General features: G+C 59.0%; 1 protein-coding gene across 5 annotated transcripts in view; it reads left to right on the top strand.

Moving 5' to 3' along the window:
* ABR (ABR activator of RhoGEF and GTPase) overlaps positions 1–13,741 on the top strand; it is a 173,833-nt gene extending 160,092 nt beyond the window's left edge. For all 5 annotated transcript variants that reach the window (XM_044921865.1, XM_021704502.2, XM_021704503.1 and 2 more), the window contains 7 exons: positions 4,786–4,845; positions 5,121–5,230; positions 5,833–5,972; positions 7,008–7,142; positions 8,089–8,194; positions 10,244–10,391; positions 11,068–13,741. In XM_044921865.1, coding sequence (XP_044777800.1) covers positions 4,786–4,845; positions 5,121–5,230; positions 5,833–5,972; positions 7,008–7,142; positions 8,089–8,194; positions 10,244–10,391; positions 11,068–11,157 — 789 coding nt within the window. In that variant the 3' untranslated portion in view covers positions 11,158–13,741. The remainder of the gene's footprint in view (positions 1–4,785; positions 4,846–5,120; positions 5,231–5,832; positions 5,973–7,007; positions 7,143–8,088; positions 8,195–10,243; positions 10,392–11,067) is intronic.
* The last annotated feature ends 1,287 nt before the right edge of the window (positions 13,742–15,028 follow it).

The raw sequence follows: 15,028 nt of genomic DNA, 5'->3' as shown, positions 1-15,028 counted from the left end.
CACAGAGCATCCTGCCCTGCCCTCCTATCCTCGGATCCTCCCAGCGCCCCCTCGAGGCCATTGGGCTTTCCTGTCCTAGGTTCAAGGCTGGGGAAGCAGCTCCCCAATCACCTGCCAGATTCCCTCTGAGAACATGCGTCTCCGTCTCCTTACGTGGGCTCAGGATTTTGTTGCAGACAACCTGGCAGTTCTCTTGTGGACATCAGTCCCCAAGGTCAGCCGTGTCCTCTTGGCAGCCATGACCTGACCTAGTCTAAAGACACAAGCAAACAGAACATAACTGAGCCACTCCCCGCGGCGGTGTGTGGCGCACCCAGAACTTTCTCTAGGATGTCCTATGGCTCCTTTCTGTCTATTGCCCGTGCCCCACCTTGGGGGAGCCCCAACTGTGTGTGTCTTACCTGTGGGGTGAAGGAGGGGCCCCCTAGGGGGTCTCCCCCAGCCTGGCCCTTCGCAGCCCCATCTCCCTCCCTCGGGCAATCTGGCATTGCCTCGTTACCCGCTGCCCAAGGCGGGGGGGTGGCACCTATCTGCTGGGACTGGAGGGTCAGCGGTCAGGTGTTCTGTCCACGGACATCCTGGGGGCTGACTCTTCTGCCCCCAGCGCTAATCTAATCAGGAAATAGCAGAGTCCACATTTCCCAGGGGTTATAAATAGCCACAGCAGCTCAGGCAGCATCATTTCTCTGGAAAATATGCCATGTCCCTCTCCACTCCTCACCCTCCCTTCTCTGTATTTAAGTGACATCCTGAAAATAGCCTTGGTTTCTGGAGGCTGCTGGTCTGCTGGGAGACAGAACCTCATGGTCGGGGCACTGAGGGGCTAGGCAGGCCTCCCTCGAGCGCACCAGGGCCGCACCTGCCAAGGGGATCTGGGAGATGGCAGTGGTGGGGTCTCACAGTAAAACACAGAAGTGCCACCTGACTCAGCCCTGGCCCCAGACAGGTGGGAGGGCGCCAGCCAGCTGCAGAGGGACAGCATCCTTGTGGCAGGAAGGCTGAGGAGAACCAAAGGCCTGAGGCCTGGAGTTCTCCAAGGAAGCCTTCCTGGAAGAAGCAGGCCGAGAACGGGGCCTTAGCACCAGGAGTTGCTTTTCCTGTATCTCACGTGCCCCCAGGAAAGTGTAAGGTTGCTGCTCGGCAGCTAGGACGGAAGCAGTGGGGAGGGAAAGAGTGGCAGAGTTATACTGGAGGCGACCCTGATGTCTCCTTTCTAAATAAATACCAGAAAGAGCAGATGCCTTGTCACTGAGAGGCGCAGACACCAGGCAAGGTGCGTTACACCTTCTCTTGCAGGGTTAGCAGAGTGGGCGGGTCAGGGAGACTCGGTCTTGGGCCCCAGCTCTCACTTCCTAGATGTGTGGCATTGGCAAGTTCCTTAGTCTCGTTTAGCCTCAGTATTCTCGTCCATAAAATGGGAGAATAAAAAGGCTAAACCTCACAGCCTTGTTATGACGATTGAGATTCTGTATGTGAAGGTTTGTCTTCATGCCAGACTCCTGGGAAATGCTCAGAATACATTAGTTCTGTGATGATTTTCCAGAACCATCCTCTGAGGTGGTATGGATGCCCCAGTGAGGAAGTTGAGGTTCAGGGAAGTTTAAGTGACTTGCCCAAATTCACACAGTTGAGTGGAAGAGTGGACATTTGGACCTAGACAGGCCTGACTCTCAATCCTTGCCCTTCCCCACTTGGCTGTGCCCAGACGCCACTCCAGGACCCAGGGAGGGACCCCCTGGCTCAGTCCGTGGTGGCTGCGAGGAGGTGCCAGGGCCCAGGAGGGGCGTTAGGTGCAAGGACACCTAAGGGGCGGCCTGTGCCACAGACCTGGCGAGGGTTTGGCACAGAAAAATTTCGGGAGAGGGACATTTCGGCTTCCTTTGGGACCCAGTGGGACGCTTGGCCCCAAGGCTTCTGGAGTATGGAGCCTGGGCCACAGCCAGGCTGGTGAGTCCTGCGTGCTTCCCTTGGGTGTTGGAGGAGGTGCCGGGGCAGGGTGGGGAGCATGGGGGTTGCTGGGGTCTGTCCACACGGCCCTCCCTCGGCCCCTTCTTAATTCCACCCCTCATCTGGGCAGGGAACGGACGGCGGGAGGCTGGGCCACATGCAAACCCCAGGCCCCCTGCCACCCGCGCCCAGCTGGTGTGCGGATGATAGAAGGTGCGGAAGGACTTAGCTCAAGCTGTAGGAAGCCCCAGGGCCCAGCCACCCTGGGCTGACCCGACCGTTTTCCTTCACACTGTGGGCCTGCTGGAACAGTGCTCTTCACACTGTGGTGCACACGCTCTTGGTGCGCACAGAGGCCTTCCAGGGCGTACGTGGGCAGGGAGAGTTTTCAGAGAATCAGTCTGTGGACTCTCAGCCCCCATAGGTGCTGCTGCCAAAAAGCCATGTGCCTGAGAAGGGCTTTCCGCCTTCAGCTCCATTCCCCTGCCAGGGAGCCCAGGGCTCGCTGCGGGGCACGGCCCGGGGCGCCTAGGCCCCCTGGGTGGCTGACAGCGGGGCCTCATGAAAGGCGGGTGTAGGTGTGCAGAAAGTAGAAGGCCCCAATGGCCGAGTTCCAAATCCGTTCACGAGTCAGGTGCTTTCCAGTTCTTTGCTTGCCACAGAACTGGTGGACATTGTCAGCTGAGAGATCATTTAAAATAAATTTTAATAGGGGTGCCTGGGTGGCTCAGTCGGTTCAGTGTCTGCCTTCTGCTCAGGTCATGATCCCAGGGTCCTGGGATCGAGCCCCGCATCGGGCTCCCTGCTCAGCAGGGAGTCTGCTTCTCCCTCTGCCCACCGCTCCCCCTGCTTCTGCTCTCTCTCTCTCTGTCAGATAAATAAATAAAATATTTTTAAAAAATAAAATAAATTTTGCTAATAGGTACCCTATTATTTTGCTAATACCCACTAGGTGGGTATGCAATTTAAGGCAAACGAAGAGGAAAGAGTTTAAAGAATCATATAACATTGCTATAATAAAACTATTTTCAGCCCCACCTAGTTACTTATATGAACAAGATGTTTCACCCTATACTGTTTAAAAGCAAAACCAGGGGCGCCCAGCTGGCTCGGTCAGTGGAGCCTGCGACTCAGGGTTGTGAGTTCAAGCCCCACATCAGGTGTGGATATTACTAAAAAAATAACCAACTTAAAAAAAACACACACACACACACACAAGCATATTGAGACTGCACCCAGTTCCCCTAGCAAAAAAATACATGAATTAAAACAGAAAAAGTGTTCTACTTTTTCTGTGTCGTGAAGAGACACAAGTCCACCAAGATGGTACCTTGCTACTGAATATTAATACTTATTTGCTTATTAATACATGCTGGTTAGTGTTTTTATTGTGTGCTGCCAATCACTGTAGTAACTAATCTTGAACACGTCTTGGATATTTGGAGCCTTGTGGTCTCAGGAAGCACTTTATTGCCATTTCTACAGGTATTTTTTTTAAGGCCTTTTTTTTCAGTCTGCTTGGGAGGATAGGCAGATTCTTTTTTTTTTAAGACTTTTTTTTTTTTTAGAGATTTTATTTATTTGACAGAGAGAGGTAGCGAGAGCTGGAACACAAGCAGAGGGAGTGGGAGAGGGAGAAGCAGGCCTCCCCCTGAGCAGGGAGCCCAATGCGGGACTCGATTCCAGGACCCTGGGACCATGACCTGAGCCGAAGGCAGACGCTTAACGACTGAGCCACCCAGGCGCCCCTTACAGATATTTTTGTTGAGGCAAAATATAATAGGGTGATGAATAAAAGACTTTAGGACAGAAAAGTACAAAGTAGGACAAAATTCTTTGGGAGAAAAAAGAAACAATGCAGGGTGTCTACAAGGGAAAGGAGAGCTTGTATTTTCCTCATGAACGATGGTGGGTAGCAGATCGCGTGGTAATTGGATCCCACGGAATATATTGAAAAGAATGATGTCACAGTTTTATTTTAAGATGTAAATATTTACATTATCCTGGAAGTTATATTCCTTGCAACTATTTAAACTTGCTTTGGAAATACTCAGATGTCGAGTTGCAAATGTGCTGGGGAGTGCATAATTTTTCAAAATCATTATGTGGGTGCACAAGGAAAAACAGTCTGAAGGCCCCTGAGTCAGAGGAGCGGAGTCCCATCCGGTCCCCTGTGAGGGATGCCTCTGAGCCTCCCCTGCTCTCCCCACTTCCTGGGGCTCCCGCCCAATCCGGGGGCCTCCCCCCCAGAGTGTTTTACTCCTTGGAGGCCAGCTGCTCACCCCCAGTTATCTCGGGGCGCCTTCCGGCCGGGCAGCTTCTGCTACTGGCTGCAGGAAGCAGAAGACACAGAGGAGGCTGAGCCACGGTCAGAACTTCCCAAGGTCACACCTGGCAGCGGCAGTGCTGGGATTCGGACCCAGGCAGCCTGACTCCTGAGACAGGCCCCTGACCTCTGCTGGCCCCCATTCAGCACCTCCGAACACACTGGCCACAGCGCCCCCTGGCGACTCCAATCCTGGTGGTTGAGCCAATGGCCTCCTGTTTGTGAGCCTCAGTGTGTGCATCTGTGAAGTGGGTGAGAATACCCATCTCAGGGGGGGATGGGCCAGAGCCCCAGCTCCTTCACGGAGTCAGGCATCCTTTACCAGCCAGGACAGGAGGGGCTGGGGGCTGGCGCCACCCTGAAGGGCTGATTTCCAGAGAAGCCTCGGGCCCCGGTTCTGCCTTCCTGACCACTGAGCCCGCTATGAGCAGCCGTCGGCTCTAGGCGCCCCCCATCCCGAGCTGCCATCTCCATCCCTCGCGCTCACGTCCTCTTTCTTCCTTTCTCTGCAGTTGGATCCACAGACCGTAGAAACCAAGAACTGGCACACGGATGTGATTGAGATGAACGGGGTGAGCCGGGAAAGACAGGAAATGTCCGCACAGTGGGTGGGCCCCAGGCTGCTGTCCTCGGGGGGCTGTCTTGCCCCCTGTCCCCTCAGCCCAGTCTCTCTCCCCTCCCCTGTGCCCACGCCCCTCCCACTCCCCCCTCCCCGTAGGTGTTTCAGGGAGCCCTGGGTGGTAGAGGCAGCCCTCGGCGGCCGTCCTGGGGAGGAGACCCTTGTTTTGGAGGCTCTCCTCAGGCACTCATACCCTGGGGGACCTGTGCCTGCCTCACCCCCAACCAGATCAAAGTGGAGTTCTCCATGAAGTTCACCAGCCGGGATATGAGCCTGAAGAGGACCCCGTCCAAAAAGCAGACTGGCGTCTTTGGCGTCAAGATAAGCGTGGTGACTAAGTAGGTGCCCCCCTGGCGCCGGAGTGGTGGTCTTAGCACCCAGGGCCCCGGCCAGCCCCCTGCCGCCCAGCCCTCCCTGCCCGCGGCCCCTCAGCAGTCACCCCCCAGCTCGGGAGTCAGGGGCGGCCCGTTCGGAGGCCAGAAGTGGCCCGCAGAGGTAGGGCTCCGTCTCACACATGCTTCAGAAGTAAACAAGCCAGCACTTAATCGCCGGGAGATGGCCTGTGAGCATCCGGACGGGCAGTGTCTTAGAGTAAATGCGAAACTCTGGGGACGCAGGCCCACGTCGAGGCTCGGCCACAGCAGGCGGGAATCTGGGGGGGCTGCCCCCTTCCGTTCCCCACTGCCCCCTCCACTGCTCTTGCCTCCAGGACCTCAGCCACCTGCCTCAAGCGACCATGTGTAGGTCCCGCATAAGCATCTGAAGCTGAGCTCTGTGTTCTCAGGAACATTCTTGTCTCAGTCTTTGGGCTTGTCTCCCAAACCTCCTCCTGCCTTTGTCCCCTCTGTCCTGCAGCCGGCCGGGGGGGGGTGGGGGGGGGAGGCTCCGGGTCGCGGGGAGGGGAGGCCCTCCGCCCCCCCTCACAGCCCCTCCCCCCCAGGCGCGAGCGCTCCAAGGTGCCCTATATCGTGCGGCAGTGTGTGGAGGAGGTGGAGAAGAGAGGCATCGAGGAGGTCGGCATCTACCGGATATCGGGGGTAGCCACGGACATCCAGGCGCTGAAGGCCGTCTTTGATGCCAGTGAGTGAGGGAGGCCCCGCCAGGGCAGCGGTGGGGAGAGGGCACCCCCTCCCGGGAGCCCGGGAGCACCAGAGGCCTTCTCTGGAGAGGCCCCAAGTCACCTCTGGCAGAGGGGCCTTGTTCTGTGAACGGCGGTCCAGTGTCGCATGCTTTGGGCCGTCTCTGAGCCTCTGATGCAAGGAACCTGCCTTGTTCGCTCGTGGAACCCCCTCCCCTCCAGTCCCTTACCCACTGGTCCAGATAAGGAACTGAGGCTTAGAGAGGCCACGTCCCTTGCTCAGGATTGCCCAGCTTGTAGGCTTTGCGCCTTCTTTCAACTCAGATCTTTCTTACTCCAGTGCTGCTGGCTTTCTCGCTAGCTCCCTGGTGCCTGGGGGGTGGTGAAGAGACTGAAGGGCTTCGAACCTGGGCTGACTCGGGCTCCCCTCTGCTGCCTCCAGAGCCCTGAGCACCCTTCGGGAGGGGCATTGCAGTCTAGCTCTGTAAACCCCTCCGTGGGGGGGCCTGCCCTTCCCGGTGCTTCTCTCCCCCTCTGGCTGGGTCAGGCTGCGGGAGCCAGGAGGCCTGAACTGGCCGGGCAGGGCTGACTCCATGGGAGCCGAGGCAGGACCCGTGTTCGGGAAGCCTGGGGTGCGGGGCTGGGGACGGCGCCTCTGTGCAACCTGGAAGCCGAGGCTTTGTTGGAACAGGATTTTACGTGGAAAAAAGTGTGCAGGGCCTTCCAGAGAGAGGCTTGGCAGCAGGGAGATTCCAGAGAGGGGGTGTGACGTGTGGTGGGAGTGTGGCTGCAGAACTCTGGACTGGCGCACGGGGCTCCCCTCCCCCATGGGGCTGAGTCACCGTCACCTGTGGCCGCCGCCTACATCCTGCCTCTTCTGGGGAGGCCAGAGCGGAGAGGGGGTGGGAGGGGGCTTCCCCGGCTGTGGCTGGGTCGTGCGGGATGGAGCAGGCCCCCCCCCCACCCGCCTGGCTGAGGACTGCGTGGAAGGAGGGGGCTCAGGCGGGCCCAGTCCCCATCGCGCACCTCCCCCGCAGATAACAAGGACATCCTGCTGATGCTGAGTGACACAGACATCAACGCCATTGCCGGCACCCTGAAGCTCTACTTCCGGGAGCTGCCCGAGCCCCTCCTCACAGACCGACTCTACCCAGCCTTCATGGAGGGCATCGGTGAGGCTTTGGGGGACTGAGGGCCGGGCCGAGCCGGGCCTCCCTGACAGTGAAGGGCAGAAGACCCGTGGCTTCCCTGGCTTGTGGAGCCGCCCAGTGCTCTGGGGCGGCGTGGCCGAGTGGCCCAGAGGGTGGGGTGTGACCCGCTGGGGCCTGAGCCAGAGGCTGGACCCTCTGTCGCCTGCCTCGCTCCCCTCTTGGCCGCGTGGGCTGCTCTCTGTGCTTCCTCCTCGAATACCGGCCTTCTTGCCTGGAAAGCCAGGCGTCCGGGGAAATGTGCCCTGAGAGGGGTGGTCAGGGCCAGCGTCCCAGAGCCAGCCGAGCCTGGCGGGAGTGCACTGCAGGTGGCCGGCGCCCAGCCTTCCAGAGCAGCGCCCTCCCACTCTCACGGGTGCCCTAGGGGCGCTGAAGCTGAGGGCCTCCACTGGCGGGGCTCTGGGCACCTCCCTCCTGCCTCCCCCCTGCCTCCTCACGCCCCCCCCCCCCGCCTCCTTCCCCCCCACCTCCTCCCAGGGCAGATCAGGGCTTCAGCCACCACAGGGAGTGAGGAGCCCCTTGGAAGGCTGTTCACTGCCTGCTCTAGCATCACAGGCATTTGAAAGGAAGCATTCAAAGCAGTGTTCTCATTGCTCTAAGCTTTGCCCCCTAGACCCCGGCCGTGGGGGGGGGGCATGGCAAGGCGGGAGGGGCGGGAGGGTGCCCGCTCCCCGCCAGCCTGCCTCCTGATTGAGCTGCAGGTCACGGGTGGGGGCTTCTACAGGAACCAGCTGTTCATAGCCCACCCTTGGGAAGATACCAGGCCCTTCCTTCCCTGCAGGGTCTGCTTCCCTCACCCCTTAAGCCTGGGCTCTCCCTCGGTGTCCCTTAGCCTCCTGACCATGGGGGCGCTGGCTCGGGCCTCCCCACCTGGGAGCCGAGCCCCGCCCTAGCCCCGCTCTCCCCACAGCCCTGTCAGACCCTGCTGCCAAGGAAAACTGCATGATGCACCTGCTCCGCACCCTGCCCGACCCCAACCTCATCACCTTCCTCTTCCTGCTGGAACACTTGAAAAGGTAATGAGCTGGGGCCCAGCCGGGGGGAGGGGGGCAGGGAGCCCAGTGCAGGCCCCGACAGGGGAGGACACATCGCCCAGTGTCCCCGCCCCTCGGCTCTTCCTCATGGGTGCTCGCCTCTGCTGGGTCATCCATCACAGGGTAAGAGTTTGCTTTTCAAATTCTTGCCTTCAAATTCTTCTGTTTTGAGAAATATTTGGGTCCTAATGGCAGCCTCACATATCAGCCATACGCTGCTTAGAAGGCAGTGCCAGGGCCCCGGACTGTGGATGGATCTTGCAGTCCGTGGTCCTTCAGTCCACTTCACAGTTTGAAACGGACGGGAACGGACAGCCTAGGGGCCGCTGCGAGCCGTAGCGTGCGTGTCGTTCGGTTCGGTTACACGCAGTCGCGTGTCCTGGGTTATAACGTAAAATGTGTTTGCTGTGGGTCACAGTCCAAAGTTTGCAACCCGCTGGTCTCAACCTGCACCTCATCTAACAGACAGGGAAACTGAGCCCCAGCCCAGCAGGGCTTTGCTTGGGGTTGGCAACAGCTCTGTCCTTGGAAGGCACATGTCCCAAGTCCTAAGCTAAGTCCCCTCCTGCCTTCTCCCCCACCCCTTCTGTCATGCGGTCTGACCGAGAGCTGCTCGAGCTGCTACCTGCAGCAAAGCTCAGAACTGAAGCCAGCCCCCACGGTGTCCTCGCCTCTCGCTTTTGAGCCCAGCCCTGATCCGGGTGTAAGTGGGGAGGGAAAGCTCCTGTGTCCCTTCAATCCACTTGCCACCTGGGACCAGGGAGCCCCCTGAGCTCAGTTCCAGGCCTCTGGCCCATGCTGCGGGCTGTGGCTCAGCCAGGCCAGCTCTCGAGGGCCAGTGGAGACCTGGCAATGCCTGCGGCCGCGGTCCTATTCCACCCATCATGAGACATTTTCCCTCTGGTTTGGCCGGAACTGGAGCCACAACCAGTTCCCATAGTTTGGCGAGCACTGTGGGAGGACGCACAGAGGAGGAGTGGGAAGGGCAAGTTCATTAGGTTTTCCAACCTGGGAACCGGGCTCTCTCTGTTCCCACATCTGGGCCCCCGGCTGGGGGTGGGGGGGTGGTGTGTGTGTGTGTGTGTGTGTGTGTGTGTAGGGGGGCTGGGCTGGCTGCACAGCTACCTCCTGGCATGCAAGTGTTTGCCCGTTTCCAAAGCAGTCGGAGTGGGGGGCACTGCTCGGGGTGAGTGGTCTCAGCCCCAGAAACATTCCTGGGCCTAATGGAGGCCCAGGGCCTCTGTGATGTGTTGGGTGGTACTGGGTCTGCCTGGATGCCAGCCAGATGGCAGCCCCCGCTGTCACTCGGGGAAATATCTACTGAGCATGGGGCCTGTTGCGCAAGAAAAGCAGAGAAAGATCCAAAGGGAGGCAACTCTGGGGTCCCGCGAGGAAGACCCTTCTGAAAAGGCACAGGAGAACAGCCCCCGGGCTCCATCTGCGATCAGGGCTGTCTTGCCTCAGCAGAGCCCGGGGTCTAGTTCGTGACTGCTGCTGGAGCCGCGGCCCCCTCCTCTGGGACCCCCACCCCCCGAGGCCACTCGCGGCAGCTCGGCTGACCCTGGGTAGAGCACAGGCTCTGGAGGCAGACAGCGTGGGGTCAGACCCCAGCTCTGCCACTGGCTAGCCGTGTGACCTCGGGCAAGTCACGTCCCACCTCTGTACTTCGAGGTCTTGGTCTTACAGGGCTGTGATGAGCGGGACAGGGAAGGTTCTCGAGTCAGGAACGTCATCCTCCTCGAGGGGAAGGAGTTGGAGCAGGTCCTTCTGGCTTTGGCAGTTCACCGTCAAGGGGTGGCCCCGGGAGCTAGGAATCCAATACAGGAACGTCCTGGGACAGAGCTGGAGACGTGGTCCGCTGGCTTAGTCTCTCCTGACCAAGAGGTCTCTACCCTCAGGAGAGGGCGGCTAGTACCCACCTTCTGGGAATCGTCCCAGGAGTTCTTATAGCTCAGGCCAAGCGTCTGGAGCTCCGAGTGGCTGCTGAGAAATGCCTTTTTTTTCCCTCTCTCCCCCCGCCACCCCTTTCAGGGTTGCTGAGAAGGAACCTATCAACAAAATGTCCCTTCACAACCTGGCTACTGTGTTTGGCCCCACGTTACTGAGACCGTCGGAAGTGGAGAGCAAAGCACACCTCACGTCGGCTGCAGACATCTGGTCCCATGATGTCATGGCCCAGGTACCACCAGCACGGCCTGGGCTGCTCGGGTCGTGCAACGGGCTTCCCCGCGGGGCGGAGAGAGAGCAGCTTGGAGTCCCACGGCCCATCCCTGCTGAGCTGCTGGGTGGATGGTCTGTAGGATGTCACCGGGGAGGCAGGGCTCCGGACAGTCCCGCCTCCGAGACCAAAACAAAAAAAAAAAGAAGCGTGAGCCCGGACCGGGGGCCCCCGGTGCTGACTGCAGCCCTGGGTGGGAGTGCCGCAGTCTCGGACGGCAGGCTCAGGGCCGAGGAGACCTCTGGGGGCCTTGTCCTCCCGTGTGGAAGCTCTAGGATTGCTTCCAGCGTGAGGAAACGTCTCTGGAGTCCCTACAAGATCCAGGTCAGAGTCCGGTCCGGAGGCAGGGCTGCCCAGCCAAAGCCAACCTCTGGAGCGGGTCGGAAGCTTCCGACTGAGGTTGGGGAGGTGGCCGCAGGCTCCCCAGCCTCTGCCCCGAGGTGCCGTCTACTGCTGCCAATGGGCACACACCCCCGGGCTGTCGGGGGGCGGGGAGGGGGGCAGCGGCCTGAGACGGCCTGGGGGCAGGGACAGGGTGGCACAGAGGGGACCCCCGGCGACCGCTTCTTCTGGGCAGATGGGAGGAGGGCCAGGAGGCCAAGGAGCCCAGCCTGAGTCTCCCCTGTCCCCCCCACAGGTCCAGGTCCTCCTCTACTACCTGCAGCACCCCCCCATTTCCTTCGCAGAACTGAAGCGGAACACACTGTACTTCTCCACCGACGTGTAGCCCAAGGCGGGAGCCGCTGGGGGCGGGCGGCGAGCCAGGCCGGCCTCTCCAGCCGGGGGCCCAACACAGACTTGAAAGACTCCCATCGAAAACTCCCAACCCCAGTGCTCCAGCCTCCAAGGGACACCGATTTCCCCGAACTGGAATCCGTGCATCTTCCATGCCGCCCTGTACAAAGCAGCCGCCCCAGCCCCCAGCCTCAGCGCCGCGCCCCGGGCCCTGCATTCTGTCCCTCGCGTTGTCTCATGCCCCGTGCCGTTGGGGAACGGGTTCCTGTCTGTCTGTCCTGCAGAAATGGCAGTGACCGGCCCAGTATGGGCATACGGACAGCCTGCTTTGTTCTTTCGGTCCCTCCGACGCTTTCTCCCCCCCGCCCCACCCGGTCCAGTCCAAGGGCTTTTATTTTGCGCTCTGTCACTGCGGCCGGCTGATCCTCTCTTGGCCCTGCTCCCAGATTGCAGTCTCCGGGCAGCGTCCCCTCAGTTTGCCTCCACCCTCCCCTCCTCCCGGCCTGCCCACATGCATGTGCAGCCTTGGTTTTCGCTCTATCACTGGAAGCTGAGGAGGCCCTGGGCGGCGGCGGCAGTGGCCCGTCCGAGGCTGTGCCTGCTGCCCCCCCCGGCCCCCCCACCCCATCCGCCGCCTGTGGAAGCACACCTGCTTGGCCTTGCTGCCTGTGCCCACATTGGACAGGGAGACAACCTCACACTAATCCTCAGCTTAGCACAGAGCTACAGAGCCGATCCGGAATTTCCACCTGACAATCTCCATTTCTGGGGTTTATCTGTTCTATCTCCTGCCTCCTAGTGAGGCATCTTTGACTGTTTCTTCTGCTTTTCAGTTCCTTTTCCCCTGGTGTTCTATTTCCTTTGAGTGTCAAGACTCACAAGTGACCTGATATCAAGAGAGCCAGAGGGTCACGAACGGGGGGAGGTGGGCGAGTCGGGCCACTGAGCAAACAAGACAGGTGGGACATGCAGAGGAGCGCCACGGAGCACTGTGGCCCGAAGTTGGGGGAAAGCGGCTCTCGGCAGCAAGGCGTTATAGTGGCTTTTCTAGGGGAGCCAGGTCTCTAGGAGGGCAGCGAGATGGCTGAAGCAGGTGTCCGGAAACAGGCAGGCTCCGCCCAGGAGGCAGCCCTTCCCGGCACCACGCGGATCCTGCGGTGCCTTCGCCTTAGACTGTACAATCCTCCACAGCCACGCACTGCCACGGGACGGCCGCCACAGCCACGTGTGCTCCGGGGCCTGGCAAAGACCGGCGCGGGCCCTGGTAGCCAGCCACCATGGTGCTGCCTCCCCGCCCACAGCTTCCAGACGCAGCCTCTAGGGTGAACTCTCGGAAACTCCAGGCGTTGGGGAGTCACGAACACCTGCCTCTCTTGGGACTGGGTTTTGCTGGGGACATTCCTTGTTGACACCCTGCTCCAGAGGAGAGATCACCAGGTTCTAGTCCCAACTCTGAGGCCCACCTCTCCGTGCCAGAGAGGAATGAGAAGTATCCCCCAAGCGCAGTTTCCTCCCATCTGAGCCGCTGGCCTGGGAGGGCACAGGCTCCCGGGTGGCGGGGGCTTGAGCACACGGCTTTCTGGTTCTCCTAGGTGGCAGAGAGCAGATTCTAGGCCCTCCGGGTCGGAGAGAACAGCTCCTTCAGCTTGTGCTCAGGGCTAAGTTCTAAAGAAGGGTTTGCTGGCCCTAAAGCCGTAGCACCAGCTCGGTGAGAGGCAGGGCGCTTTCCCAAGGTGTTTACACCTGTGGCCCAGTCTTGGGCAGAATGGTGCACATTCTGTGCACACCCGAGGAAAGAAATGCCTAAGAGGAGGGAAATGATTCTGACCACGTAGCCATCTGCTGGCAGCTTAGCAAGGAGCCCTGCGGCCTGGGACAGGAGGTGGAGAAAGACCACCACTTGAGTCTAAAGATCCCAGCCTGTGATCATCCCTGGAGTCTCTGCTCAGCACTCAGGAGTTGGTGGGTGGCATGGAAGGTTCTTGCTTCCAAAGCCATTGATGGTAGTAAACTGGAGGCCCAGCTAGAGCTAGTTATAGCCCCAGATGCGTGTCTCCCACCTCCCCGAAACAAGAGGTTTGCTTCTCGGCATCAGGTAGCTACCGCAGCCCCCAAGCTGGCTTAGGGAGGAAGGCTGGAGGGGCTGAGAAATGCAAACGGCTCAGAATATTTATGAATTCCACCCCCAGGGTGGGGAGGGGCAGGTACCAGACATGGACTAAGCTGCACCAAGGAAGGAGCCCATGGGTTGTCCCAAAAGTCAGGGACTGTGCAGCCCAGAACCCCCGACCACTGTGCCCAGCAGGGCAGGCTGTGCCGACAGGAGCCCAGCAGACAGGCCATGGGGACACGGGGACACCTGTCCCTGCTGGCAACGGCTGTGGGCTGCCAATTTTTGCTGATACAAGTAGGGTGGGAACCTTCATTAATATCTGACTTTAATAAGTTGGTAAGGATGTATTTTTTTTTTGGTCTATGTTCTGTTTCAACTTATGTAGATTATTATAAATTGATGTAAACCAAGTGAGAGGAAAATGTTAATAAAAAAAATGCAAAGCCCCAACATTTGCACACAACTCAGCCCTGTGGTGTGGACATTTGTATACTCAGTAGTCCAAGGAAGACCACCAATCTAAATATTTAACTCTTCCAGCTGTCTCCAGATGTGTTTCCAGAAAGCTATGCCCCTAGTTAACGTCCCCTGAGCTTCCCTTCGGCCTATGCTTCACAGGGGCCTCCAAGTCGGTCACCAGCGAGATTCCTTTCATGAAGGACAAACGCCCCACCAAAGACCTGGCCATCAGTATCCCTCCGAGAGATGGCAGAAAGGTGTCGATCCAAGTGGAGGCTTCTTATTTTATGCAAACTTTTCTCTACATTTTCATCGGAAGTGGGCGTCTTTGGGGCAGCCTTTTGGCCCAGTCTGATTGTTGGGAGAGGCTGGATCCCCTGGGGGGCCCGGCCTCCCTTTAGGAGAGCCAGTGGGGTTGACAGAGGTTCCCACCAGCCTAAGCCATTGGACACTATGTTTATTCTGGAGATCAGGAACAGATGTCTCTGAAAATTGGTGTTTGGTTTATGAGCTCATACTGACTCCTTAGCCATCTAAAACAGGAAACTATTCATCTCCTTTCTTGACTGAATAGTCCATGTGGACGACGCTTGGCTTATTGAAATGATGGCTACTGACAGCCCGAGGGCTCATCTGCTCCAAGGCAGTCAGAAAGGCAGCATTTCCGGGCCTCGCTCAGCACACGGGACCCTCCCTGCTAGGCCGGCGGGTGGAAGACGCCAGGCATCCAGGCGCTTTGCCAGCTGCCAGCTAGGAGCGTCTGCTCTTGCCCTCCAAGGGCTTAGAAGTGACTTACCTAGGACAGTATAGGAAACACTCCTGACTTTGTCCCCAGGCCTCTGAGGATACTCCAGCTAGCTGAGGAGCAGTGAAGCCTCAGACCTGTGAGACTGGGCTGGATATTACAAGACTCCACCACACAAGGACATAAGCCCTGTGCGTCAGCTCCCATCCACTGCCGAGGAAGCAGCAGGCCTGGCCAGAGGAAGGGGTTACTGGCTGAGTTTGACGTCCTCACTCACACACACACCCCTGGACATCTGGACGTCTCAGCCAAGTCTGAATTGTGGTTGGGGGGGTGGCGTAAGCTAGAAGACAGCAGAAAAAAGGGGAGAAAGCAAAACAAGGTGAAGGAGTCAGTGTACAGAACAGGAGACATTACCGCTGGCTGAAGGTGGCTGGAATTACACGGCCCCACCAAGCCTATGATTTCCCCACGTGGGAAAGCCTGAGCTCATTCCCTTCGTGTCCTCACCAAAGGACCAGAGTGAAGAAGCACTCACAGCAGATC

Source organism: Neomonachus schauinslandi, chromosome 15 (assembly GCF_002201575.2).
Source record: "Neomonachus schauinslandi chromosome 15, ASM220157v2, whole genome shotgun sequence".
Classification (NCBI taxonomy): Eukaryota; Metazoa; Chordata; class Mammalia; order Carnivora; family Phocidae; genus Neomonachus; species Neomonachus schauinslandi.
This window is presented reverse-complemented; position numbering and strand designations above follow the sequence as displayed.